General features: G+C 36.9%; 1 protein-coding gene across 2 annotated transcripts in view; it reads left to right on the top strand.

Moving 5' to 3' along the window:
• The window catches only part of L3MBTL3 (l(3)mbt-like 3 (Drosophila)), a 128,122-nt gene that overhangs the window by 62,223 nt on the left and 38,856 nt on the right, over window positions 1-27,043 (top strand). For both annotated transcript variants that reach the window (XM_006884993.1, XM_006884994.1), the window contains 5 exons: window positions 1,071-1,156; window positions 4,242-4,352; window positions 10,904-11,018; window positions 13,619-13,721; window positions 19,991-20,140. In XM_006884993.1, the coding sequence (XP_006885055.1) occupies window positions 1,071-1,156; window positions 4,242-4,352; window positions 10,904-11,018; window positions 13,619-13,721; window positions 19,991-20,140 (565 nt within the window). The remainder of the gene's footprint in view (window positions 1-1,070; window positions 1,157-4,241; window positions 4,353-10,903; window positions 11,019-13,618; window positions 13,722-19,990; window positions 20,141-27,043) is intronic.

Raw genomic sequence — 27,043 nt, 5'->3', positions numbered from 1 at the left:
TGTGTGTGTGTGTGTGTGTATGTTTGTGTTTATCTGCACAAACATATACACATATGGAAAAAATTTCGGGGCAGGGTGTGGGCTCTGGTGGCTTTGTGATAGTGAGTTATGCTGCCAGTCCATAGACATGAGTTAGAATCCCCTATTTGCTCTGTGGTGGATGCTTTGTGAGAAAAAGATGGGCAGAAGATTGCCTCTGAAAACCCACTGGAACGTCCACTGCAAGTCAGTTTCTGATTCACCAGTATATCACAACAACATAAAATTTGAAGTTTACACATTACCTTCGCTTGAATCATTCTGGTTTTTCTCTCTCCATATTTATCCCACTCTTCATTGTCAGTGAGAGACCTGGCTTGTACTGATTCCAATATATTTACTTATTTTTTTCAGTCCCTTCTATGTAGCCAATGTCCTACCTCACTCTAATGAGATCTCATTAACTCTAGCTGATACCTAATTATGGATTTTAAATTCTGGAGGAAATAGACAAGAAAGGATAGTTGGTTTAGTGCATTCTATTAATCCTGTTCAGTAACTTATTTTTGACCTAAAAATATGGCAAGGTATATAAATAGTGCACATGACAGTATGCTTAAATGCTTTTTGTATATTTGTATATTAATAATCACTTCATTTTCTCATTTATATTTTATTTATTATATTAATAATCACCTTTTTCTCATTTACAATTTGGTGTTATCTTAGCATGTTTATGAAATTTTTCCAGATCAGTACATAGGAAATTACTAGATTAAAAAGTATATTTTCTTTTTACTTTGTATCTTGTAAGATGATCTGTGATATGAATTACCTTCATGATATATATGTGATGTATGTACATAATGTTTTAAATGTTCATTTAAAAAATGAAAGAAAAAGAAGTCATGATCAATATGCAAACATGTGTTACTACAAAGAGAATGTATAACTACTTTTAAATTCATATGCATAATATATAAACTGTTTTGTAGATTGTAACACTAGTAATAGTTCAATTTGTAGGTAATTTCATGATTCTCATAATTATTTTGGTTCAGCTTCTTAGGATTTCTTTCTTTCTTTTTTAGGTTACCCAAATGTGAAGCATTTTTCTTGGGATAAATACTTAGAAGAAACCAATTCTTTACCTGCTCCTGCAAGAGCATTCAAAGTGGTAAGATAATACATTTCATATTATTTGAATAATTATCATTTACGATGGTATTCATTCACTGACGTGTTAGGACAAAAAGAGAGAGTACAAGTTAACCAGAATGGGAGTGATTGTAGTACAAGAAGTCAAATAAAACATTTTTTTAAATTTTTCCAATTTCATTTTCAAGACATTTTTAGACATTTGAAAATCAAATAACTTTTATTGAAACATCTAAAAAAATACCATTAGTTTTGACTTTAAAGTATTCTTAGAAAATGCTTTTGGTTGAGATAGTATGGCAAGTTACTGCCAGTTTTCAGCAAACCTCTTTTTTCTCTTCCAGGTATTTTCTTTAGTAAAAATTATATTTGCTAATTCTTTTATATCTCCTGTGGCAATCTGAGATGTTATTTTCGTTTTACTCCTGATGATCAGTATGTTTAATTACCAACCTAGAAATTATTCTTTTCTTTTGTGATGCCTTGTTAACTTAGGATCGCTGTTTTTGTATATAACTTAAAAAGATTGAAAAAAGGCCTCATTCTCTTACAAGGAGAGAATTTGAAATAGCTTCTTCTTTCCTTCATTTTAAATAACACACTTGAACATTTATATTTCTTTTTTTTTTGTTCTTTTCTTTAATTAAGTTGAGTATTCTGTTAATTATACAGGGACCTAGGGTTAGGATAAGCATCAGGGCAGTGAGGGGTCCAAGAAGTGGAATAAGCCATTTACCCCAGGATGTTTTCCACCAGTTAAATAAATCATAGGCTTCTGCCTCAGACAGGTGCTTTTTAACAGATTCTTTTAACTCTTGGACCTTATTTTGGACTATGCCCAACACATTCACAAAGAAACAACATTCTTCCCTTAGAAACTGGCACATACTTCCTTTCTCTGCTGTAAGCAAGTTTAGAGCTCTACGGTTTTGTAAGGTCACTCTGGCCAGAGAAGTTATCTGGGTTTGTAAGCCCAGGAGAGAATCTGCTACCTTGTCTATGTCCCGGCTAATGTCCATAGAGAGTTTGTAATAAAAATGGGTGGCTATGCCTAAGCCTCCTGCTCCCAGCCCTATAGCGGTCACCAGGCTTCCTCCTATGAGCAGAGCTCTAAGTAGGAGAGCTCGCTTTTGGCGCCTTGTGGACAGGGTCATGAAGGTCACAGTGGCAGGGCTAAAAACTGTTAGGGGTGGGGTAAGGAACACTGGCATACAGGGTTGTGTCTAGTTAGCAGGGAGACATCGCATTGAAACAGAGCTATTACAAACAAAGAATATTCACGGCTTACTACAGATAGGACTTGTATCCTGAAGGCTGGAGGAGTCATTACAGGAGACAAAGTGTGGTTAGTAATTACACAGGAGGCATTATTGGACATAAGGATGATTTCGTCTCTTAAGGGACCTACTACTAGGGTTGAGTTTTTAGCCCTGGTCTAAAAAAGCTGGATCTGCCTGCCTCTAAGACCAAAACCTTTTTTTCCCCCCTTAGCCAGTTCCCTGATCTTAGATTGAACATTTATATTTCATTATGAATTTATAGAAAAACACCTAAGAAAAATGCTTTCATTTCTTGTTAGATGGGAAACAATTAGTGTACCAGAAGTAATGCTATTCTTTAATTGATCCTTTTTGATATAAATTGCTGGTATTTTGAGTGACAGGAACAATTAGACGATATAGATCCAAGTTTAAAAGAAATTCGTGTCAAAAAAGTTTTCAAAGAAAAGTCATATTGAGTGAAGAAAACTCATATAAAAAAGTATATATGATTCTATCTGAGAGTAAATCTAGTATTTATAAAGGAATAAATTTTAGAATATGCTGTATAATTTTATAATTAAAAAATAATTTTATGCCCTCTTTATAAAATATTGTTATAGATATCATGACACAAATAGCTGACACATCAAGTATTTCATTTTACAGTATTCAGTCAAAATGCTTTATTCCTTCAAGGGTGTGAGTAAAGTTCCTCCTTCTTCCCTTAATTGATACATAAGGAAAGATAGAGATAATCCTGTAACTCAGAGCACAGTCCTTTCGCTGTCAAACGGTGGGGCATCAGTCTGTAAAGGGTGACCTCAGCCTTCTCTAAAAGCAGCACAGTCATAGTGAGGAGGTATTTTTATAAGTGTTTTGCTGAGAACAATATGCTAGCAATGATATGGTTAGAAAACCCTAAGACATTTATAATGGAGAGTGTGTTCCAGGATAGCAATGCTCTGTGCAGAATGTTGAGAAATCAAGCTAAAGAAGAATAATTTGTTGGTGTTTATTAAGCATCTCCCAGATGAAAAACCCAAATGTCACATATAAATATCCTTTCAGTACCATCACTGACTTATTATGACCCCTTGTCATGATGAGTCATGTGACAGAGTACAGCTGTCCCATAGGATGTTCTTGACTATTGTGTTATGGAAGCAGACCACCAAGTCTTTTTCCTTCTTCATAACTACAGATTTATTTCCCCCAATTTATAGAGGAGGGACCTGAAGCTCAGAATATTTAATTTGTCTGATATCATTGACTTGATGTCAGTGGCTCTTTTGGGGTGCTTCTTAAATACTAAACCCTTCCCTTTCCTCTCACTGCCTGTCCCTTCCCAGTGGTATTAGTATCTGTCGAGTCCTTAGCAGGCTGTGAGATCCTCCTTGGTAAAGCCTGCTACTGGAGAAGCTTGCCCATCTTGCCTGTCTTAGTGCTGATTTTCTTATTTAGAGTATTCTGTTTTTTCTCTTCATTACTATTTATAATCGTGATGTCTCCTCTTAGTAATATTCTTATTCTTCTCCATTTCAAATGTAACTTTTGCCAAGATGCCTCCATCTAATATAAAAGGCTTCTTGGTCTTTCATATTTGTCCTTACCATGAGGTACTTCTCTATTTCTAGGGCTTAAGGGCCTGAGCATACATTTTGGGTTGTGTTTATTGTAGGGGAAGGTGAGGGCCAGTGCCACTTTGGTATCTTGAGAGATCTTACAGTCTGGTCCTCCAGACAGCTCCTTTAAAAATAAAATTATTGTATGATAACCTTGAGTCTACTTTTTGTACGATTTCTTCCTCTAAACCTAACTAAGTACAATTTTCTATTACAATAGAAACCTCCTCATGGATTCCAGAAGAAAATGAGGCTTGAGGTTGTAGACAAAAGGAATCCCATCTTTATTAGAGTAGCAACTGTTTCAGACACAGATGATCATCGAATAAAAGTAAGTGCTTTTCTGTTGTGATGTGCTTTTAATTTGTCTGTTATTATCAGACCTTTTGGATGGTAACTTCTGCTGATGTTATGCCTGTGAAGTAATAAAATTAAATTAGTAGACTCATAGGAATATGCAGAGTAAATTGTGTTATTTTTGTGGGACATTATTCCTTCAGCTCTTTACTTTTTTTTTATCTCTGTGTAAGACGTTTTCTCTTTTATTATGACTGCATAGTATTTGGGGGGTGTTTGGGGTTAAGATACATTAAAATACTATTTTATTCAGAGAGCTTTCATGGTGTAGTCTGTAGGGAATTGCACTGCTAACCTAAAATCCTACTTCATTCAGGAAAATCATAATAGTTGATTCTCTGATAGTATTTTTTTTAAAAAAAAACAAAGCTGAAAGTTACTATTGTTATGAAGTCTGTTACATGAGCCTTTTCAAAAGAATATTGTATGTTAATATAGAAGAATTAGGATCAGTGATCTTATAAAACTAGGTTTTATTTTTTTTTTTTTTTTATTTTTTTTTTATAAAACTAGGTTTTAATTGGTTTAATTTAAAGGAAAACATTAAACTGGGCGGCTCCCTGGAGGCAAGGATTCTGAGGCTCTGTCTAACATTCTTTGGACATGTTGTAAGGAGGGACCGGTCCTTGGAGAGGGACATCATGCTTGAGAGGGTGGAAGGACAGCGCAGGAGGGGAAGGCCCTCTATGAGGTGGATTGATTCAGCGACTGGTAATCAGGGTGGGTGTATCGGAGACAGTGCGATTGGCACAGGTCAGAAAAGAGTTTAGGGCAGTTGTACATAGGGTTGCTATGAGTCGCAAGTGACTCAACAGCACATACAGCAACAACAACAACAATTATAAAAGTTAGATCATGCTCATAAAATAAGAAAATGTTTGGAGTGATGGTTCACTTTTTGTTATCATGAAGTGAAACATAGTTAAGAACTTCCAAATGAGAAGCCTTTAGGGTTTTTGCCTCATGTTTTTGCTTTTAGGGTTAACTTCACTTTTCAATACAATACCTCTTCTGTTTACTTCATAAGGCTGTTTAGAATTTCACAGTGTTTTGCAAAGAGGCTGGTTTCACATCAATTGATACTGTGATGATTGATGGTGTAGAATATTTATATCCCTCTATTATTGGTGAGACTAAAGCACAGAACCGTTAAGTCAGCTACACATTAGTGATTTGCAGTGGTAAAATTAAGACTAACTTTTAAGCTGGAATAATCTGTGTTCCATTGAAAAAAAGGAGGGAGGGAAGTCATCTCCTTATATACCTCTAATGGTGTAGCATATGAGAAAAATTACAGAGCAGCGTCACAAGATTTGGTAATGAATGAAGGATAGTGTGAGACACACTGTATATAAACTCTGTAAGCAAACCAATAAAAAAAACAAAAGCAACATCAAAAACTTAAACAAAGATGATATTGTTATATTGTTATACAATGGATTTGTAATACTCGATGCACTATTTTTAAGATTATGTAATCTAATGAAAGTCTACAAAATGTCATAAATGATGCAAGGCCACTGTTAACAATGGTATAAGGTACATTTCCTCTTACTTGCTCTTTGATGTTGGGTGCCTTGAAGTCAGTTTTTGATTAGTGTAAGCCACAGAGTGATGACAGAGTAGAACTATCGTTAAGGTTTTCTTCGCTGCTGTTTCTCACCTAGAAATCTCACTCAGATCACCAGCTCTTTCCACCTAGAGCCATTGAGTGGTTTGAAACACCAGCTTTTTGGTTAACTTTTTGGCAACCCAAGTAGGTAGTAATATAAGTCATGAAGCAATCATCATAATTTAGCATTAGAAGTCTTTTTAACAATCTATAATAGTAGTCAAAGAAATACAGGATTAATAAAATATTGTTATTTTTAATATTAATCAAATTGGTCAGAATTTTGGGGGCAGAAGGACTTGTGTTGGGTTTAGGTCATGAAGGTTATTTGACTGTTTTGCTGATAGGAATGCAAAGTGTCTCAGTCTTTTTGAAGAACATCCTAGTCATAAGCATTAAAAGTCTTGGAATGTTGTTTACCTTTTAATTCAAGAATTGCAGGCATAGCATTTATTTTAAGGGGGAAATCAAAGAGCATAGTTAAGTCATATAGTAATGTTTTAAGCTATTTCTAGTGCCTTCAGGCCAGTATAGGCATGAGTTCAAATCCATCAGATGCTGCACATGAAAAGGAGGAGCAGTCTCTGCCCATGGTTTACCTACTACCTCTGAAAATTTGCTGGCAATTCAGCTGTGGGGTCCTTTCTTACTCGAAGGCAAGCAACAACACAGGCCAGTGTAGGGAGCTCTGGTGGCTTAATGTTAAGGAACTGTGCTGCCAACTTGAAGGCATCTTGTTAGAATCCATCAGCTGCTTTGTGGTAAAAAGAAACCCCCCTGGAAGGTCAGCTGTGAGTTGCTTCTGACTCAGTAATCCATAACAACAAGACCCTGTATGTATATATGTATGTATGTGTGCTGTGATTCAAAATTAAAAGCTCTAAGGAAAATAGAGCTGTGATGTTTATAATGTTTAGTCTTGGGATCACCCAGGTTAGGATTTGTTGTTGCTGTTGTTGGGTACTGTTGAGTCAGGAACGACTCTTAGGCTGACCTTCCAGCAGGTTTTCACAGGGAATAAATTGCACAGGAGTAGATTGCCCAGGCTTCTCCTACAGAGCATCTGGTAGTTTGGAACCATGTGCTTTTGACTTAGCAGTGAGGTTACTTTACTGCTACGGAGCTCTGATGGCCTGCTGGTAAGAAACTGTGCTGCAATCCCAAAGGCACAGAGTTCTAATCCACTAGCTACGGTATGAAAGAAGAATGGGCAGTCTCCTCCTATGTTATTTAGTGCCTCTGAAGGCCCACTGGAGGGTCAACTGTGAGTCAGTTCCAACCTGATTGTACACAGCAGACTATGTAGAGTAAAAGAAATTGTTTTTATAATGTTAAAATTAAACATTTTATAAAAATACAAAATGGTAATTAAGTAAAAATTTTATCTTTAATAATGTGTTGCATGATACTATTTTTAAAAACATACACGTCCATTCTTTACTTAACAATATGATTAGGTTCCAAAGTAATGTTTGTTACAGTAAAATTTGTGTTATGTGAAAATTGAGGAAAATCACATCATATAATAAAATGGAAGATGACTACATCATTACATAATTGTCAGATTACATCATTATGTAACTACTAAGTTATACTGTTAAAAGCTACTAAATCCTGAGAATAATAGCCTCACCATGTTTACATGAAATCCTAAACATCACAGCCACCATTACTCTTGCTTTGTACAGTAGGAATAATTACTGCCAGACACATGTTTAATGCACAAAATAAATAGTAGATATTTTACTGTTAACAATAAGTGCAAACGGTTACATAATGAGATACTCAGTATTAGGTATATACATCAACTGCTTTCCAAAGAAATAAAACCAAAATAATAGCAAGGCACCGTCTACAGTTGCTGGAGTAATCATTGATAAGGATTTACATGTCTGGTTTTGTTAGATGACTTCAAGAACATATACAACTTTTCTACTAGAAAAATACTTATATTCACTCTTTGATTTTACATAGGAGAAAATAATAAAACAAAAGTACTTAAAAGTGGGATGATGGTTTACTTGGTTTATACTATATTCCAGCTCTCTCTGCTGCTTAATGAGCTTCCTATCCAAAATACCTTTCTAGGGAGTACTTAACTGCCAAAAATAAGCTGGCTATGAGATGTATCTATATATAACTACAGGAATTAATTTTATAGCTAAAGGTGAACCTCTGAATAAATATCTCACTGTTTATGAAGTTTTCAACAGGTCAGTGAACAGGTGACAATTACTCAGTTTCAGCATTTATCATGAGAATATAAAAAGCTCTTAACAGTAATTCTATTAATATGGGAGATAGTAACATTTAATAATGTTTTGTTTTGTTTTTTAAATGAAGAGGGAGGGAAAAATAGAAGGTATGTTGTTATAACTTAATGTTTTGTGTCTCTCAGAGGTAAAAGTCAACTTTTAAGTATGTTACATGAAATCATTTTTAAAGTTAAATATATCCTATTTTGAACTATTTCCAGTGAACACTTTAAAGACGTATTTTGGAAGATGTTCATCAATGCAGTTAAAGAAAGATGACTAGAATGTATTTGTCTTTGTTTTTGACATTAGCTGCCCTCATTGTAGGAAGCAATAAAGACTCTGCCCATAGTATTCTTACATGTATCACTCACCACTTTTTTATTTTTATTTTTTATTTATTGCTGTAGGATATATACTCAAGTGCTACTAAAAGACTTAATGTACACATATGAACTCATTCTTCCTGAATCTCCAGTGTGACTACTGAAAGGCAACAAGTTTGAACCCTTTGACTGTTGCTTATGACATTTTATCTCCAGTTGTCTCAATAGTATCTGTTTATTGCTCTTTCTGAATTCATCCATTTTTAAGCACCATTTCTTAACTTCTTGCTTTACTGTGTATATTATTATTCATTTGCTCATTGCTGTTAAATTAGAACCTACTTTAGGGATTAGATACACTACTGGAGCTCCCTAAACTCATGCGTTGAATTAGAACTGACTCAGAGTTGACTCTTCATCAGGTTTCCCAGGCTGCATATATTGCACAGGAGGAGACTGAACATCTTTCTTCTTCAGCACCATTGGTGGATTCTAACTTCCAGACAGCTAGCAGCTCACCTCTCTACAGACTAAGTCCCAGAGCTCACATCATTAAGAATATACAAATATTTTTTCCTATTCAACAAAGTAGTCTTTTTCTTTGGACTTTTATGTTTTCCTGAAATTTATCATTGATTTGTATTTTGATTTGTTGTCTATCCTTGTAGATTTTTGTGGATGCTTCAGTAGATCTGAATTCTTTCTATTTTCTAAACTCAAGTATGTTTAAAAATATCTCTCAGTGTCCTTTTCTAGTATTTTTCATATTGGTAGATAAAATGTTTATAAATAAATGACAGAATGTCTGGTTATATGTGTAGTGATGGTGGTTTGGGGCCTGTTATGGGTCTCCCCATCCTCCTTATTTCTTTACTGTCCATCTGATTTTCAGAGGCCTGTTATTCAAGAAGTGGATGATTAATCCTGTTTTCTAACCAGGGAGCTTTATCTTAATCTAGGAGCTATACTAAAACCTGTCCACCATAGGTAACCCTTGGGCTGTTTGGCACACTGATGGCATAGCTTTGAGCATCAACAGTACAGCAAAGTGACAGACAAGTGGTGTACCAATTAAAACAATATTCCTCAAATACAAATGACAATTTAGCATTGTACCTCTCATAGCAAATAAGGCTTCACACCAGATCCAGCTGCTTTAAGTAAGAGGTTCCCAACCTGTAGCTGTTAATAACAAGTATGTTTTATAGAAAGTGCAGCCAGAGGCCTCTTTGGTGGCAAAGATAATAAAGCTCCACCTCATATACTTCAGGCGTTTTGCTAGGGGAGTCTCTTCCTTGGTGGGGACATCATGCTTAGACAGGCAGAGGGTCGGCAAAGGAGAGGCAAGACCTTAACCAGGTGCATTGACACAGTGACAGCCACAGTAGGGAAGTGTGAGGATGGCACAGGAGAGGACAGGGTTCAGATTTGTTATTCATAGGGTTGCTGTGGGTCACACTTGACCTGAGGGCACCTAGCCACAACAGTAATATCCTCCTTGTATTTCCCTCACTGATGTCACTCTGAAATGTTACATTTATATAGTCAAATTAATCAACTTTCTCTTTTATGGCTTTTGAGTTTGGTACATTGTTTATTAGAACTATCTTATTCTTAAGATTCCAAATAAATTCATTCATCCATTCTTCCAGAAATTTTATGGTTAAGTTATTTAAAGTTTGATTTTTTTTTTATTCTGTCTGATATCTCTTATCTTGTAAGGAGTACGAGATTTATGATATGACAAAAGGGTCTAGCTAGCAAACCTGATCACTTTACTCTCAGGTAAAATATATGTAGCATTAGCAGTTTATTCCCTCTTACTGAAAGATAGAAGTCACTGGTCCCTAGTGACCAGGCCTAAACCATTGCTGCCCTGTTTTTATCAGGAAAGATGATCTTTAAAGTTTTCTATAAAGTCTATTGGAGAGCTAATTAAAAAAGGACACATTTTAAAAAATTGCTTTTTCAGCCCCATTCCACTCGTCTCGCTCTTACCACATCATTTGCCTTCTGTCCTCCTTTCCTCTCTTGTTACGTTTTTTTAGTAATGTTTATTGTTTTGTGTTGAGCATATGAAGTTGTATTAACTCTCTTTGCTCATAGTATTGGAAAATAAATAGAAGATATCTTAGAACTTATGCCCTCAAAAGTCCCTTTTGCAAGACCTTTTCTCTCAGTATAGAGTGAATAAAATATTTACGGAATAAGAATAATTCATTAGATATTAAATATATTCTATAAAGAGAATAGAAATCAGTTCTGTGCGCATATGTATTTTCCTGTAGGAATTACTGTTACCTGAATTGTATTATTTCCCTTTGTTTTTCAGGTCCATTTTGATGGCTGGAGTGCTTGTTATGACTACTGGATAGATGCAGATTCTCCTGATATTCACCCTGTCGGCTGGTGTTCCAAAACTGGGCATCCTCTTCAGCCTCCTTTGAGTAAGAGATACTGGGAGGACTTGGAAAAATGCCTCCACTTTGTCACATTGTGTGCATAACTTCCTTGTCCCATTGCTCTTTCCACTTCTCTGTGTTGTATTTTCCTGCTCTTAATTACTTTTTTATAAATTGAGTTTCTGAGTAGTCATAAAAATATAGCAAAAAAAAATATAATGCACGAAAAAGTAAAGTGTGCATAGCCATCCTTATTCCTTTTGTTTTCAAACAAATATCATCCTTTAAAATTGGTACTGGGTTTTTGGAAGATAATTTGGCTGACTTAAAGTTTAATTTGTAGTTTGTTTCCTTATCAGTATCCTGATTATGATACTGTCATCGTTAATATGCCGTCAAGTCAACTACAAACAACACTTAGGCCAAAGTGTGCCAAGAATCTCTCTACTCTTTTAAAAAGAATCTTCAGTCAACCAATAAGAATGTCAGTTAAGAAACTACAATTTCAATTTAAAGAAAGTATACCGACAACTTTGTACTCCATGTTCCCAGTTTTAGAGGAAAGTCAATGTATTATAGATGTGCTTTTTCTTGATATAACAATTTCTTGATTATATATTTAAAACTGTGTAAGAACACAAGAAGGAATAGATGATGGTGTCTGTTGCTAAGTGTTTACAACAAAATTCAGAAACAAGTGGTTAAATATATTAAGGTACACACATAGAGTGGATGTCAGTTTAAAGACTAAGGCTCACATAACTCAACATAGAGTATTTTCAGTTGTTTCATATGCATGTGAAAGTTGGGCAATGAGTAAGGAAAACCAATGAAGAATTAATGCCTTTGTGTTGTGTTATTGGCAAAGAATATTGAATGTAACATAGATTACCAAAAGAACAAACAAAGATGCCTTGTAGGAAGTGTAACGAGGGTGCTCCTTAGGGTCAAAGATAGTAACATTGTGTCTCACATATTTTTGGTATCTTAGGAAGCACCAGTCCTTAGAAAAAGACATTGTCCTAGGAAAATTAGAGGGTCAAGGAAAAGAAGATCCTTAAAGAGATGTGTTGACATGGGACTTCACTTGAATGTAGCAGAGATTGTGAGGGTGGCACAAGATAGGGCACAATTTTGACGGGTTGTTCCTAGAGTCACCACCAGTCAGAATCAACTCTAAGACACCTAACAACAGTTAAAGCAGTGCTACAGATACTATGCAGAAGTCAGAAAGAATACAGAGAAGGGGATGTTTATAAGACATTGTGAATGTAAAAACATAAAAATGTTTTCAAAACAGTACACATCTTTGTTGTCCCTTTTATGTGGCAAAATACAAAACAATTCCAGAAAATTGCTACATCTGTATATAAACTTTAGGTATTTATTTAAGTGCTTAAATCAAGGACAAGAAGGGTACACATTACCCTACTGGTTGGGATAAGAGGCGGGTGGGAGGATGCAGAGGAAGGAGCAAGTAGGGATCTGAGCCATGTTACTCTCTGTTCCATCCTACTGTTTAGAATATTCAGTGTTCAAGCATTCCCATATTAGCTGTTATATTTAGAAATTTACTCAATATAAAGCAGAGTCTTGTCATTAATGAAGATTTAGATAATTATTGAATTTTTGGCAATTTGAAAAAAATAAGTTATATCAAAATTAGTCATTTCTCTACTGGAGAAAGAGAAATTATTTGAGAACTAAGTTGTAGGGGACAGCATAGGATATAATTTTTCTATATACCTACTCATTTACCAACTAAGACAATATCTGACATTTCACATTTACAGTAGTAAGAAATTTCCTATGCATAACTTTGGGCATGTTGCAGGAGAGGGACATCATGCTTGGAAGGGTAGAAGGACAGCTCAGGAGAGGAAGACCCTGGAGGAGATGGATTGACTCAGTGACGGGGGTAATGGGAGTACATGTGTCAGAGACAATGAAATTGGCTCAAGAAAGAGCAGGGTTCAGAGGTGTTAACACTTAGGGTCACTATGAATCACAGCCACCTCAACAGCACATAACAAGAAGAAGGTACAGGGAGTTCTGGTGGCCTAGTGGTAAGATAAGGCACTGCAATCCCAAGGGCATGCAGTTTGCATCCACCAGCTGCTCACAGGAGAAGGACGGGCATTCTCCTCCCATGTGATTAGCAGCCTCTGAAAACCTGCTGGAGTCACGGCCAGCTATGGGTTGGTTCTGACGTGGTGGTACTCAACAACAGGGTACAGGGGAGGGTGACATTGGCTATCGGGGAGGGTGACATTGGCTATCATGGTTACAGTTATATGTCTTCACGACTGTAATTCTGAGTATTTGGGCAGCTGTGTCATGATGTAATTTGTGTGTTGTGTAATGATATAATTTGGCAGTTACAGAATGATATAAACATCCTTCATTTTGTGGTCTAACATGATCATCCTTCATTTTCCCATAATATCAATTTTTAATACAACAGCCTAGTCTTTGAACTCTAGCCCTGTCAGCAAGTGAAGCATGAATATATTGAATAAAAAATTGTCTTTTTAGAGATTTTTTAAAATTTTTTTTTTCTTCACTGTCCCAATTCCAGATTATTTGACTTTTACAGCCTCCTGGTTAATGTGGTGCCTCATTTATTTTTTTTCTCTTATTAACAGACCCCTTAGAATTAATGGAAACTTCAGAACATAGTGGATGCTCAACACCAGGCTGTAAAGGGATAGGCCATTTTAAGAGAGCAAGACACCTGGGGACTCACAGGTATGTGGTTGCTGCTACTTACATGAGGATTTAGTCAAAAAGAGGGTGTTTGTTCCTTTTATGTGTGAGGTAATGCTTCCCATGCATAATACAAAGATGTGGACTTGATATTAAATTCAGATCCATACTAAATGTGGTCACCATGGTGATCATGTAGAATGAAAGGGAATATCTATAGTTAAAAATCTTCCTGGGAGAAAATATATTCATGGTTTTTAAAATAGATTTTCTCTAGCTATTTGGCCATTTCTTAGCAACACCAGTAATACTGATTAGTCCTAGATTCTGAGATAAGTCATTTTGGGTTGACCATTAGTAATGAGAATTTCCCTGTTCAGATGTTTTGTGTGATATAATATGATATTATTGGTACATTTACAGTTTGAATACGGAAGGTGCAATGCCTATAAACTAACATCCAAGTTGCAAAAAAAACCCCAAATAACCAGATATAAATAGTCAGATGTGAGACGGCATTGGTCACACAATTGCAAATAAGAACTTGGGAAGAGAAGTATCTTCCAATATATTTCTGTTATCTCTAATTAAACCATATTAGCCATTAGAAATTGGGGTTATTTATAGAATATTTTCAACTTTGTAGAAATTTTAGATGATTACTGAAATACTAAGAAACTCATATTTTTAAGAATCAAATTGTTAACTATTAAGATATATCATTCTTACCCAAAAATATTAATTTAGCACTGTAAATATTCAAGCTACAAGTTAATTGAATTGCTCAGTAAGAATTTCTTGTTTATTTAGTTGTTACAGTTTGTGAATCTGGGTCATCTAAAAAATATGAAGATTGCAGTGCATTTTCCTCTGAGAGAAAAAGGCATTGAAAACTTACTCTAATTATTACCATATGGATATTATTTCCTTTCTCTCTCTTTTCAGCCACCTCAAATGCTACTTAATCTTCCTTAAACATTTCTCCCCAGTTTCTAATGAGGTTCCCTGTGTTCCATAGTAAAAGTCTGATCATAGAATAGTAATTCTATTTACAAATACTAATTTAAAAATTCTTTCTGATGCTTGTATGGCTGCAAGGCAAAAGTTACATGATTTATTTAAACTGAGTTAAAAGCCTTACATCTTAGAAGTTATTAAATTTTTTTTTTTTTGCCTGGGTGGGGAGCAGCCTCCCTGGGGCACCCCACGAGTGAAGTTATTAAATATTTGCTGTTGAAGGTGGCTGGGTTATTTTGCACACATTATATGAGCCTAACTGCCAGGAGTAATTCAGTAACATGCTAAATTTGAATTATAAATTCATTAGTTGTTTTGTTCAGTAAATATTTTGGGGTACTTTTTTTCTTAGTAATAACAAATATCACTAGAACAGGTTTTTATGTACATACTGGTGGATATTATTTTGGGTGAATAGGTAGCCTTCAAAATAAACCTGTAATGAAGGAGCTACTATTTCTTCCCAGATTGGGTGACGTCACAGTGGCACTCAGGAAGTTGAGTAGCATGCTTTACCTGACAGCTCAGAAGTGGGGACTTGGCAGTGGCACCCAGCCTAGTACTCTTGACAGCTCCTTCTGCAGGCAGCTCCATACTCCTCTGTCACAGTACAGCCTTCAGAGTACTCCCTGACAGATGAAGCTATAACATTTATACATAATTTCTTTATAATACTAGCTGCACGCCATTGCTTATTGAAACTTTACAACCCCAACACACAGTTTGTTTATATTGCAAAGAAAAAAGAACATAGAAATGAAAAATGGAAACAAAATGTGCTGTTGGGGTACATTTGAAGATTTTTTTTTTAAATTGTAATCTTCTAGAAGGGAAAATACACAGTATAGCATTTCTCATTCTTCACAATGGCGTAGTCGGTGTGGAATTGCACTGTTGATCCAAAGATGACATCTCTGGTGGTTAAATTCACCAGCTTCTCTGCAGAAGAATGGTGAATAGTCTCCTCCCATGTGATTTACGGCCTCCAGAAACCCTCTGGATGATCAGCTGTGTCTTGGTTGCAACCCAGTGGTAATAAGTTTTTTTGAGCCTATCTGAGTGGAGAGACTTCCCTGTACCAGCAGGCTCTATGGTAGCAATCATGCCTTCTCCCCAGTGGCCCCAGCCACTTATCAAGACTGTCTTCTCCAACTGCATGATGTACATCTTTAGAGCATTTCTTCATATATAGTGTTTTCTTCATTTATTCATAGCATTGTGTTTTGTAAGAGAGAAATGATGGGGTGAATCATAGAAGGTAATTAGAATAAGGCAAAGGAATACTTCACTGCCAACCCAGAGGTACACAGTTTGAATTCACCAGCTGCTTCATGCAGAAAGATGGGAGGGTCAGCTATGAGTCATTTTTTACTCTCTGATACTTAACAACATCAACTTGTTTGTTTACTGTGCATCAGAAAGTTGTATAATTACTGAGTATGGCAGATGTCTTTGAATTGTGGTGTTGGAGAAGAGTACTAAATAGTACTAAATACCATTAGGAAAGGCCAGTCCTTGGAGAATAACATCATGTTTAGAATAACATCATGTCAGAGTGTAGGACCTTCAACAAGATGGATTGACACAGTGAATATAAAAGTGGGCTCAAGTATATTGAGATAATGAGGATGGTACAAGATAGGACACAATTCAGACCCATTGGTCATAGAGTCTCTGTGAATCACACTCACAGTGGAGGACATATAACAAGAACAACCATTTCATTGGAATTAGAGAAACAAGTATCTCATTGTCTTAAAAAGCATACAGTGATAAAGAAGCTTGATTTTATCTTCTTTTTGTTTACATGTCATAATGGGTAGTTTCCACTTCTTGGGCAGAGAGAGTCACTTGCTGACGTGGACCTCAGGATTGAGGGGTATCTTCAAGGAATTAGGTGGAAGGTGTCATCTCGTGCCCAAGAGCTAGCTCCTTTCTCCTCAACCATTTGAACTTGCTTTCTTGTCACCACTGTCTTATTTACAACACTCAGAACTCTCTTATCTGGCAAAATATTATTAATTCCTAACAGGCACAGCGTGTTTTCCAATTCATTGGAAGACTTGTGAAATAGCTGCTGCCTCATGGATATTGTTTGAAAGGTTCATTTCACTGGCACTTATTTTTGTCCTTACTGAGAGTGCTGTGTTTAGAAAAACCATAATGAGAAAACTCTTTGGATTAATTTACTGAGAAACTGCATAAATCAAAACATACATTCTGTGCTTAGATAACAAGGAAGGTCATTCTTTTAGCTAGAATAATCAGCTTTGTGAGCATATAAGCAAAAGCCTGTGTTGACTAACATTTATTTTGTTCACGTCTCTGAAGATTACAGTACTTAGATTTGATCTTAGAATTGTTAGAATGTGTATCTCAGAAATGAAATTTGAAGATATGATTCGTTTTTAATGTTGAAATATCAATGATAAATGAGAGGGATAGTTGTAATATTCTCTTATTAAGAAATAGCTGGCTACCAAATTGTTTAATCCAGTCTTTCCAGTAAGAAATAACTCTTTCATAGAAGAAATTTAAACAAGTTAACGGTTATCTCTGGATATTTAATATATAAGAAATGGATAATAATTCTGAGTCAATTTGCAAATCTATTCTTTGCATAGAAGTTAGATCAACACTAGGGGTGAAGAAGCTAGCCCTTAGGCGTTTAGAAGAATGAGAGTCCCAGAGCGTTTAATGTGCTCATGTGAAACGTAAACCCAAATAAAGAGGCTAGTGTGTGAACAGAGCAAGGGGCTGCTTGGTGTAAAATTAAGAAAGGTATGTTCAGTGTTGTATCCTTTCTCCATTCCTATTCAATCTGTATCCTGAGGAAATCATTCAAGAAACTGTACTCTATGAAGAAGAATGTGGCATAAGGATTGGAGAAGACTCATCAATAGCCTTCTTTTTTTAATTTTTTTTTTTTAATACTGGTTTACTTACAAAGTTCATATACATTGTTTTTCACGCTGGATCTTCCCCACTTCCTTTACCCTTCTCTCCCTCCACCCATCAAATTGAAGGACCCTATGATTAAGCCCCCACCCCCACACTGCCCATCTTCACCTCCTGCTTCCCCATCCCTGCCTTGGATCCTCATACTCGTTCTACAGTAAATTTCTTATACAATATTTGTCTTTATGAGACTGAGTTCGCAAAGCATAATGCCTCTCAGTCACTCCCAAGTGAGGTAGTAATTTACAAAATCATCGCTCCTGCATGCTGCATAGTATTCCATTGTGTGAACGTACTATAATTTCTCAATCCATTCCATTGTGGTTGGACATTACATCAGTAACCTTTGTTATGCTGATGACACAAACTTGCTTGCTGAAAATGAGCAGGAATTGAAGCACTGTTGCAGAAGATAAAGACTATAGCCTTCAATATGAATTGCATCTCAATGTTGAGAAAACGAAAATTTTAATTACTGACCCTGTAGGCAGAATCATTATAGATGCAGAAAAGATCAAAACTGTCAATGGCTTCATCTTACTTGAATGCATAATCAGTAATACACTTGATACCAGCATTCAGATTGGGTAACATATTGCACTTGAAAAGTTTAAAGTCAGGTACCTCTCAAAATTATTGAGGAAATATGATGTTAGTTTTAGAACTAAGTTATGTCATGGTCTTTTCAATCAATTGCTATGCACCTGAGAGCTGGACAGTGGATGACAGAAGAAAAATTGATGCCTATAAATTGTGATGTTGGAGAACAATACTGAATACCTTGTGGATTACCAAAAGAATAAACAGATATGTCTTGGATAAGGGGTAGCCAGAGTGCTCTTTAGAGGCAAAGATGATAAAAATTCATCTCACATATTTAGGGCATGTTGCTAAGAGAGGCTATTCACTTGAGAGGGATATGATGTTTGGGAAGGTTTAGGATCACTGAAATAGAGGAAGACCCTCAACTGGGTGGATTGATGCAGTAAAGCAATGGGTTCACGTCTGTCAGAGTTTGTGAGGATGGCACAGGATAGGTCAGATCTGTTGTTCATAGAGTTGCTATTAGTTGTACTTGACTTGATGTCTTTTAACAGCACTTGACAACAACAGGGATGATCTGCTCCTGGAAATTCTCTAGGGCAGTTCTAGTCGTGGTTTTTTAATCTCTGAGTCAGAGCTCAAAACTGCTAAGTAGTAGCTTTGGTTTTTGATGGATTTATAAAGCTTATGAACAGTTTTAGTAGATGTTAATTTTAATATTCATACAGATTTTCTCGTCCTTTTTACCAGACATTTGTTAACCTTAAGCAGTAACTCCTCACTTCCTCCTTCTACCCACCAAAAATGTCTACATCCAAATTCCTACACCCTGTAGTAAATTTGGGAGCTCTAGTGGCCTAATGATAAGAAGCTATGCTGCAATCCCAAAGGCATGTTATTTGAATCTGCCAGCTGCTTTATAGTAGGATGGGTAGTCTCCTCCTTTATGATTAACTGCTTCTAAAAACCCACTGGAGGGTCAGCTGTGGGTCAGTTCTGACTTGCCAGTACACAGCTATCTACTAGTAAGGCTTGTGGTGGTGTAGCGCATTACATATTTTCTGCTGGTGGAAAGTTCATTAGCCCAAATCCATCATGTTCTCCAAAGGAGAAAGATGGGAAATCCCCTCGCGTAAAGATTCACAGCCTCATAAACCAAATGGAAGGTCACTGCGAATGGAAATTGACAGGGCAGTGGGTTATTGGGCCCTTCATGTAACCGCTAGTCACATTTTGTCTGTGTCTATATGACATAGCCTTTCCATGAGACACAAAAGACCCGTAAATAAAAAGTAAGGTGGGTCATTATCTGACTTGATCTCTCTTGTTTTTTCATATTAAGAAAAGGCTTAACTTGCAGAATGCTAAGTATATTATTTGGCCTAGAAACAGGAACATAAGGGAACAGACTTTTTCTGGAGGGTAACACCTGAAATAAAGGAAACGAAAAAAACAGTTGGCTGTCCTAGATGTTGAAGTGAACAGATTGCAGTAGTCAACTGTGAGCTGGACAGTACAGAAATACAGAGGGGAGCCTGCAGTGACTATTGCTCAGCCCCAAAGAGTGTGTCATACTGGTTCTTCAATTTTGTACAAATAGATCTTTATTCTCTAGATATACTTTAATTATATTTAAAGGTAATAGTTCATACTACTACGCTTTTAATCATACACACATGTATATGATACAGTCTTTTGAGCTTTGGCATTTTATACTTGATAGGCAGTCATTTTAATTGGAAGAATTATGTCTGTTCTGATGACAATGTTTTCTTTTTCTTTTAATTTTCTAGTGCTGCCACCTGTCCCTATTCTGAAATCAATTTGAATAAAGACCGTATTTTCCCTGACCGTCTAAGTGGTGAGATGCCTCCAGCTAGTCCATCATTTCCAAGAAATAAGAGGCCAGATGCTAGTGAAAGCTCTTCATCTCCTGAAATCAGGTAAAGTGATGATAATATTACTGTTGGTTTGTAGTACTCTGACTTGAGAGTTTTTATTTCCAATGTTGTCATGATTTATTTTCGTTCTTGAAAGTGTACCTGATTTAATGTGAAAGGATAGAGAAGATAAGTATTTTAAATTTTTTAAAAAGGACAGAAGAGTTGTTTTTAAAGCATGTCTAAGGCAAGTAGGCTGTCCTCTTGTTATCTTTTACTTGTACTTATTTAATGCCAAAAGTTGGGTAATTCTGGTCTTGTTACTGCATACAGTTCATGTGTCTGTGTGAGGTGTGAGATGCAACTAAAGAACCATCTGACAAATGCCTGATGAAGAATGGACACATTTCATTTTATTGATTGCTCTATGCCAGATACTTTAACATGCCTTATTTCGTTTTCCATCTCTTCATAGGGTTGCTATGTTGTTGTTGGGTACTGTCAAGTCAAGACTGACTCATAGCTGCCCCTCTAGTAAGTTTTTAGGGGCCATATGTTGCATGAAAGGATATTGTCCATCTTTCTCCCACAGAGAAGCTAGTAGAGTTGAGCCTCGTGTGTTGGGTTGACAGTGCAGTTCCTTACCTGAGTCAACAGAGCTCTTCCAGGGTTGCTATGAGTTCTAGTCATTTTGACGTAACCTAGCAATAACATCTCATTTAATTATAAGGAGACGTGACGGTGTAGTGTGTTGCATGTTGGAGTGATAGCCTAAAGGTCAGCAGCACTGCATGCACCGGTGGCTCCACAGGAGAAAGATGGGCCATCTCCTCCCATCAAGAGACCCCATGCAGGGTGAGGCTTGGAAGCTCACAGGAGCATCACCATGAGTCAGATAGGACTGGATAGCAGTAGAGTTGCTTATGTGCCTAAAATAGTCATGTTTTTGTTGCTGTGTACCCCACAGTTGACACTGATCCATAGCCAACTGTCTGGTGGGTTTTCAGAGGTAGTTAATTGCATGAGAGATTGCCCATCCTTTTCCTGGAGAACAGCTGGTGGTTTCAAACCATGTGCCTTCAGGATTGCAGTACAGCTTCTTGCCAATAGGCCACCAGGCATTATTTAATTAGTCAAGTATTAAGTGTCCTATAAACCCACTCATTTAGTTTGGGTTTCATTTCTAGGGTTGAGTTGGAATGTTAGAACTCTAGGGGAGTATGAAATAAATAGCTCCATGTTGTTAACTCTCATTTCCTTACTGCCGTAGAGTTGTTACTGACTCTAGCAGTTCCACCAGTGGATTTCCGAAGCTGTAACTTGCACAGAGAGATTGTCCATCTTTCTGCTATGGAACACTTGGTAGATTTAAATGGCTGTGGAGGTGTGGTCTTTGAGTTAGCAGCCTCCATAAGGAATGTGATCGTTATGACATATTTCTTCTGAGGGTGAAGAAAGCTACACGAGGCAACATTTGTCAAGAACTAGAGATGAGAAGGGCAAGGGACCTGGATGGATGGAATCAGGGAATTCAGGGTGGAAATGGAGAATGGTCATACATTAGAGGAATAGCAGTGTCATGAAACACTGCCTGTGAATTGTTAAAGGGAAATGGATTGGCTTTGCACATATTCACCTAAAATATAATACAGTTTAAAAATACAATCAAGATAATTTTTTTACTTTTCCCCTTAACTTTTATATTTATTTTGCTATTTACTACATGCTGGTGAATTGGAACCAGCTCAGAATTGACCATGGGTTTTTCCGAAAGTAAATCACACGAGAGGAGATTACCCATCTTGTTCATGAAAAATAATTGATGGATTCGAACTAGGTGCCTTTGGGTTGGCAGTGCAACTCCTTATCATTAAACCACCATAGCTTTAGATTGATTATAGCATAGTAGCTTAAAATGAACATATCTCTTAAGTCAGACTCAGCCATAATGCTTTGCATTATTTTGCATTCCTGTGTGCATCCAGAGAGAGAGAGGGAGATATTTTTCACTTTACCATCCTCATAACACTTCTTATTTGAATATATTCCGTATGCCTAACCCAGGGCTCTGGTGGTCTAGTGGGTAAGCAGTTGCACTGCCAAGCCAAGGGCAGATGTTGGAGAGGGAGCTATAAGTCAGACAGCAGTGAACTGTTGTTTGTTATTGAATCATTATGCATAACCTAAGAAGAGTTGGTTTCATCTAATTAAAGTATCATGATTACACCCTAGAAATTAGTAATATGACTGACTGTTCCTCACTTCTCAGTCATTTTTTAACCATTTTGCACTTAGAACAATAGTGAAAAGATCTATTACCTGACTACTTCATGTGTTATCTAGATGGTGGGCATGGGTAAGGAGCATTCCGTCTCTCAAAGAGGGTCTCTGAGTAACATACATAAAGCTCCATCTTTAGAATTTACTGTTAAATTTATGTTAAGATAAAATAAACTGTTGTTAATTGCTGCAATCCAGCTAGCACTGTTTGGAGATTTTTTTCCCAGCCTCTCAGAAACTATAAAAGCACAAACAGAACAAAGATGTCCTTTTACTTCATTAAAAAGGCATGCATTATAACTTAGAGTTGTTGCTGAATATTCTCATGAAGCTGAAATTTAAGTAAGCATTTTTGTTCATAATACTGCGGTTTCGTAAATAGAGCTGCTCAGAAAGGCTGGCAGGTCCGTCACTAGCGGGGATCCAGGGCCAGGCGGTAGGGCCACAGCCTCCATACGGTAGAAAGCAGCAGTTGGTTTGCATGATTTGTTTAGTTCCTTTGTAGATTTAGTGGCCTAGTTGACAAGGAGTTATGCTGCCAGCCCAAAGTCGGACAATTTGAATACACCAGCTCTTTTGCAGGATAAGATGGACAGGCTCTCCTGGGTGTTCTACAGCATCTGAAAACCTCCTAGACAGTCAGCCAGGAGTCGGTTCCAACTTTACAGCAATGAGTCTGTGGTTTTGCTTTTATATGCAGTATTTTGTTAATGTTAGTTTATGTTCTTTAAGTTCTAAATTCATGTAAGAGAAGAATATTTTATGGAGTCTAAATCACATTCTGGCTTTCATTAGCAAATGATTAATTTTTATATAATCTCTGGTTAAGGAACAATAATAAACACTTGAGTTTACTGAGAGTCCAGTGTAAATATCTGTATATCCAAATATTTTTCATATCTAAATATTTTATTTATATATAATTTTAACTCTATCACTTTCTTTTTCTTACTGTGGTTTTAGTGAAAGTTTCCAAAGAGATTGGTTTTCATTCACTCATTCATATACAGTTCTTCCCCTCCCCATTCACTTTGTAATGCTTATCCTGTTTCAGATTATTCTGATACACATAATGTCTAATCATCCAGTCCGTTTAGATTGCCCTTTCCTTCACCTTTTCCAGTGTAGTGTTTATTATTTTTCCATTTTTTCCCTACTCTCCCTATCCCCGTATCCATCCTGCTGTTACGACAGTGGACCTACACAGTATTTGTCCTTTTGTGACTGAGATGTTCCACTCAGCATAATTTTCCAGACTCAACCCATCTTTTACAATATTTTACTAGCTCATTATTTTTCAGCCTGTACCAGCTTTGAATCAGTTCTATGCCTGTAAATATAAAGAAAAGAACCCTGATGTCATAATGTGGCATGTGTTGGGCTGCTGACTCAAAGATAGGCAGTTCTAATCTTGGAGAAAAGTTGAGCTTGTCATCTCCCTTAAAGATTTCCAACCTTGGAAACCCAGGGAAGGGTCCTGTAAGTAAAAATAGCACAACAGCAGTGAATTTTAACTGTTTGTATATTTATTTGTCTTAAATCTTAACAAGTGCAATGCCTTCATTTTTTACTCCAGGGTCAGGTAAATGAGTTTGTTACCTTAGTTATGATTTCACAGGCTTTGTTTAGATTTCCTTTCCTCTTCATTTCTGCATAATTAAATCTTTTATCTTATTATTCATTTACTAAAGGTAATGTGAGAAGCTTAATTAGTTGCATGCTATCAGAGATGTGTGAGGGGAGTCATCCAAACGACCCTAAATTCGTTTGTTAATACAGCATTTGTTGTTATTGTCGATTGTCACAGAGTGGAGCATGACTCATTGCGACACTATGAACAAAAGTCCTAAAGCCTTTCTGTAACTATAAACATGTATCCAAGTTCATAGAGTTTCCAGAGGCATGTGCTTAGGAAGTGATGCCACTCCTGCTTCCAAAATACAGCATTTAAGGTGGACATATTCTCACTTTGAAAAAATAAATATGTATGTATGTATGTTATGTATTAGGTGAAAGTTTACTGAGAAAAGTATTTCCCCATTTGATAATTTTGTAAATATCCTGTGACATCCCCACCATTTGTCCTCATTCTCCTCATTTCCACACTGTGTTCTCTGTTTCCTTTCATCCAGATTTTCTGCCCCTCTCTGTCTTTCACCTTTGCATGTGAACGTGAACAGATAGATATCCTTTGATAGCTGTAATTCATTGTCCTAGAAAACACATTCTTCTTGGGTATGTATTCTTCTCAGGTTAACTCTATGGACCCATCTATAGTTTGCTGAAAAATGGTCTCCACTAAAGGCTTCACGTAGGTAGTTTGTCTTGGGGCTGAATTTTCAGGGTTCTTCCAGTGTCTCTTAGGCCAGTGAGTCTGAGCACCCCTCCCCTTTATTTTTTTTCTCCCTTTCCTCTTTTTATCCATGCTAGATCTCATGATATTTAGCCTTATGTGTCTGCCTTATTTTGCTCAGCAACTCTAAGTTCATCATGTTACATGTTTTTTCATTAATCCATGTTATTCTAGCATTGCATAGTATGTCTGTGAGGAGTGTGGTCATGCCTAAGAGTTTCCCGTGCCTCTACCTCTTACATACTCTGTTGTCTGTATTAGTATGTATACACCACCTAAGTAGTGTACATACAGTTGTTTACAACGAGACCTTTAACTGTGGATGAGCATGCTCCCTTCCACCCTCCCATACCTCCTTAGCATTTCTATCTACCTATGTATCCATTTGTAAATTACTGCTTGTTGATTCTGTTGCTGCAAGATTGTTGTTGTTAGGTGCCATTAAATTGGAAGTGACTCATAACTAATCCTTTAGGAAGTTTTCAAAGACTGTAAATTGCACGGGAGGAGATTGCCCATTTTTCTCCCTTGAAGCAGTTATACTTCTGATTAAATGCTATCACAAATGCAAGCCTTTCTCTGTAGTACTTTCCTACTTACCATGTAAGATGAAGCGAATATTAGACTCTTTTAGTCTGGACAGTTGATTTAAGTCACTTAGTAAACTTTCTCCCATTCATGTGTGGCCACCTCATCTCTAGTTCCAGGTCCTAAGGTTAATCACTTCTGAGGCCAGCCCAGGAGCCAAGGCCTAAGTAACTAGATCTTGCGCAACAAGAGTGCAGTGTTGTTTCCTGGGTAGAGGAAAGCCAGTAATGTGCAGATTAAAAACATGGGGTGCAGTTAACTGTTCCAATTGAAATATTAACTCCCTGATTTATGAGGTGTATCACCTCCAACAAATTACTCATTAGCACTTTGCTTTGAGTTTCATAGTTTGTGAGGTGTATTTGACAAGATGCAAGTGTAAAATTCTTGGTGCAGTGACTAATAATAACCCGACAATAAGTTAATTTTCCTTGTCACTGACAGAGGAGCTGCTTATTTATTACACAGATTCTTTATTTCCTTCTGAGCATTTCTTTGATATTCCCAGGCTAACTTTAAGTTGAACCCTTGGCAGAATATTCTTCTGATGTCACATTATGTTCTCTCTTCTTTTCCCATAACCTCATTCACCTGAATGTAGCTTCCTGCTCAAGTTTTCACATATTTTTGTGTGTTAGTCTTACTAATTTACTAACATTCAATTCCCAGATGACTCTTGCAATTTTTTTAACATACTTTGCCAATCCAACAACAATTTGCATCCCTAGGAGCAGACCCTGAGACAAGAAGTTTACTTGGGAGGTGATGGCAACATCAGTGAGGAAGTGAAGACATGAGATAGGAAAGGAGAGGCTGCCATTGAAAACTTAGGTGTCACACTGGTTACCACCATGGACAGCAGGAGCTTAGTGTTAAGGGACTATAATGTTCTATCACAGGTCCTGCTGGGAAACCTTGGAAGTTCCTGTAAAACACAGACTTCAGAGCTACTCTTTAAAGATGAGGGAGCCTGGCTTTCTTAAATTTGCCTCATGTTTCCCAAACTCTTGTTGTTTAGCTCCCTAGCTCGTAGCAATGGCACAGAAATGACAGGTTTCCAAAGCACACTGAGAAAATGAAGGGGCTTCTCTGTGGGTAACCAGATAAGGGCCCCAGCCGCTGGGAGGGCTCTGAGGATCAGTATCTCAGAATATTTGTAATGTAGGATCCAAGACATACTAGCATAGACTGAGGGCTGTGTTGTAAAACTAAAATGATATGTTGCTGGTTTTTGTTGTTGTTTTGTGGCGTTGAGTCACCGGAGACTCATAGCAACCCTGTGTACAACAGCCTTAAACCCTGCTCTATCCTATGCTAATCTCACTGTCTCCGATGCACCTACCCCCATTACTCTAGTCACTGAATCAATTCATCTCATCGAGGGTCTTCCTCTCCTGCACAGTCCCTCTCCAAGGACTGGTCCCTCCTTGAGACATGTCCAAAGTATATTTCTTTGTATTTGTAAACTCATGTTGTTGCTGTTGTTAAGTGCTATCGAGTCATATGCAACTCATAGCCACCCTATGAACGAAAGTCCTCAACATTTGTGTGACTTTCATCCTTTCTCCTGGTTCATAGGGTTTTTGGAGGCAAGCTATTTACGGAAATGGGTGCCACTCCTGCTTACAGGCTTGTTTTTTGTTTTGTTTTGTTTTTCTCTATATTTTATTAATTTTCATAAACATTTACAGAGATTTTGGGCTTCCACTCATTCATTGTTGCACTATTCTCTCTACCCTCCTCCC

Source organism: Elephantulus edwardii, unplaced genomic scaffold, assembly GCF_000299155.1.
Source record: "Elephantulus edwardii isolate Elephantulus edwardi_28Jun2011 unplaced genomic scaffold, EleEdw1.0 scaffold00039, whole genome shotgun sequence".
NCBI lineage: Eukaryota > Metazoa > Chordata > Mammalia > Macroscelidea > Macroscelididae > Elephantulus > Elephantulus edwardii.
Note: the sequence above shows the minus strand (reverse complement) of the source record. Positions and strands in the feature narration are given on the sequence as shown.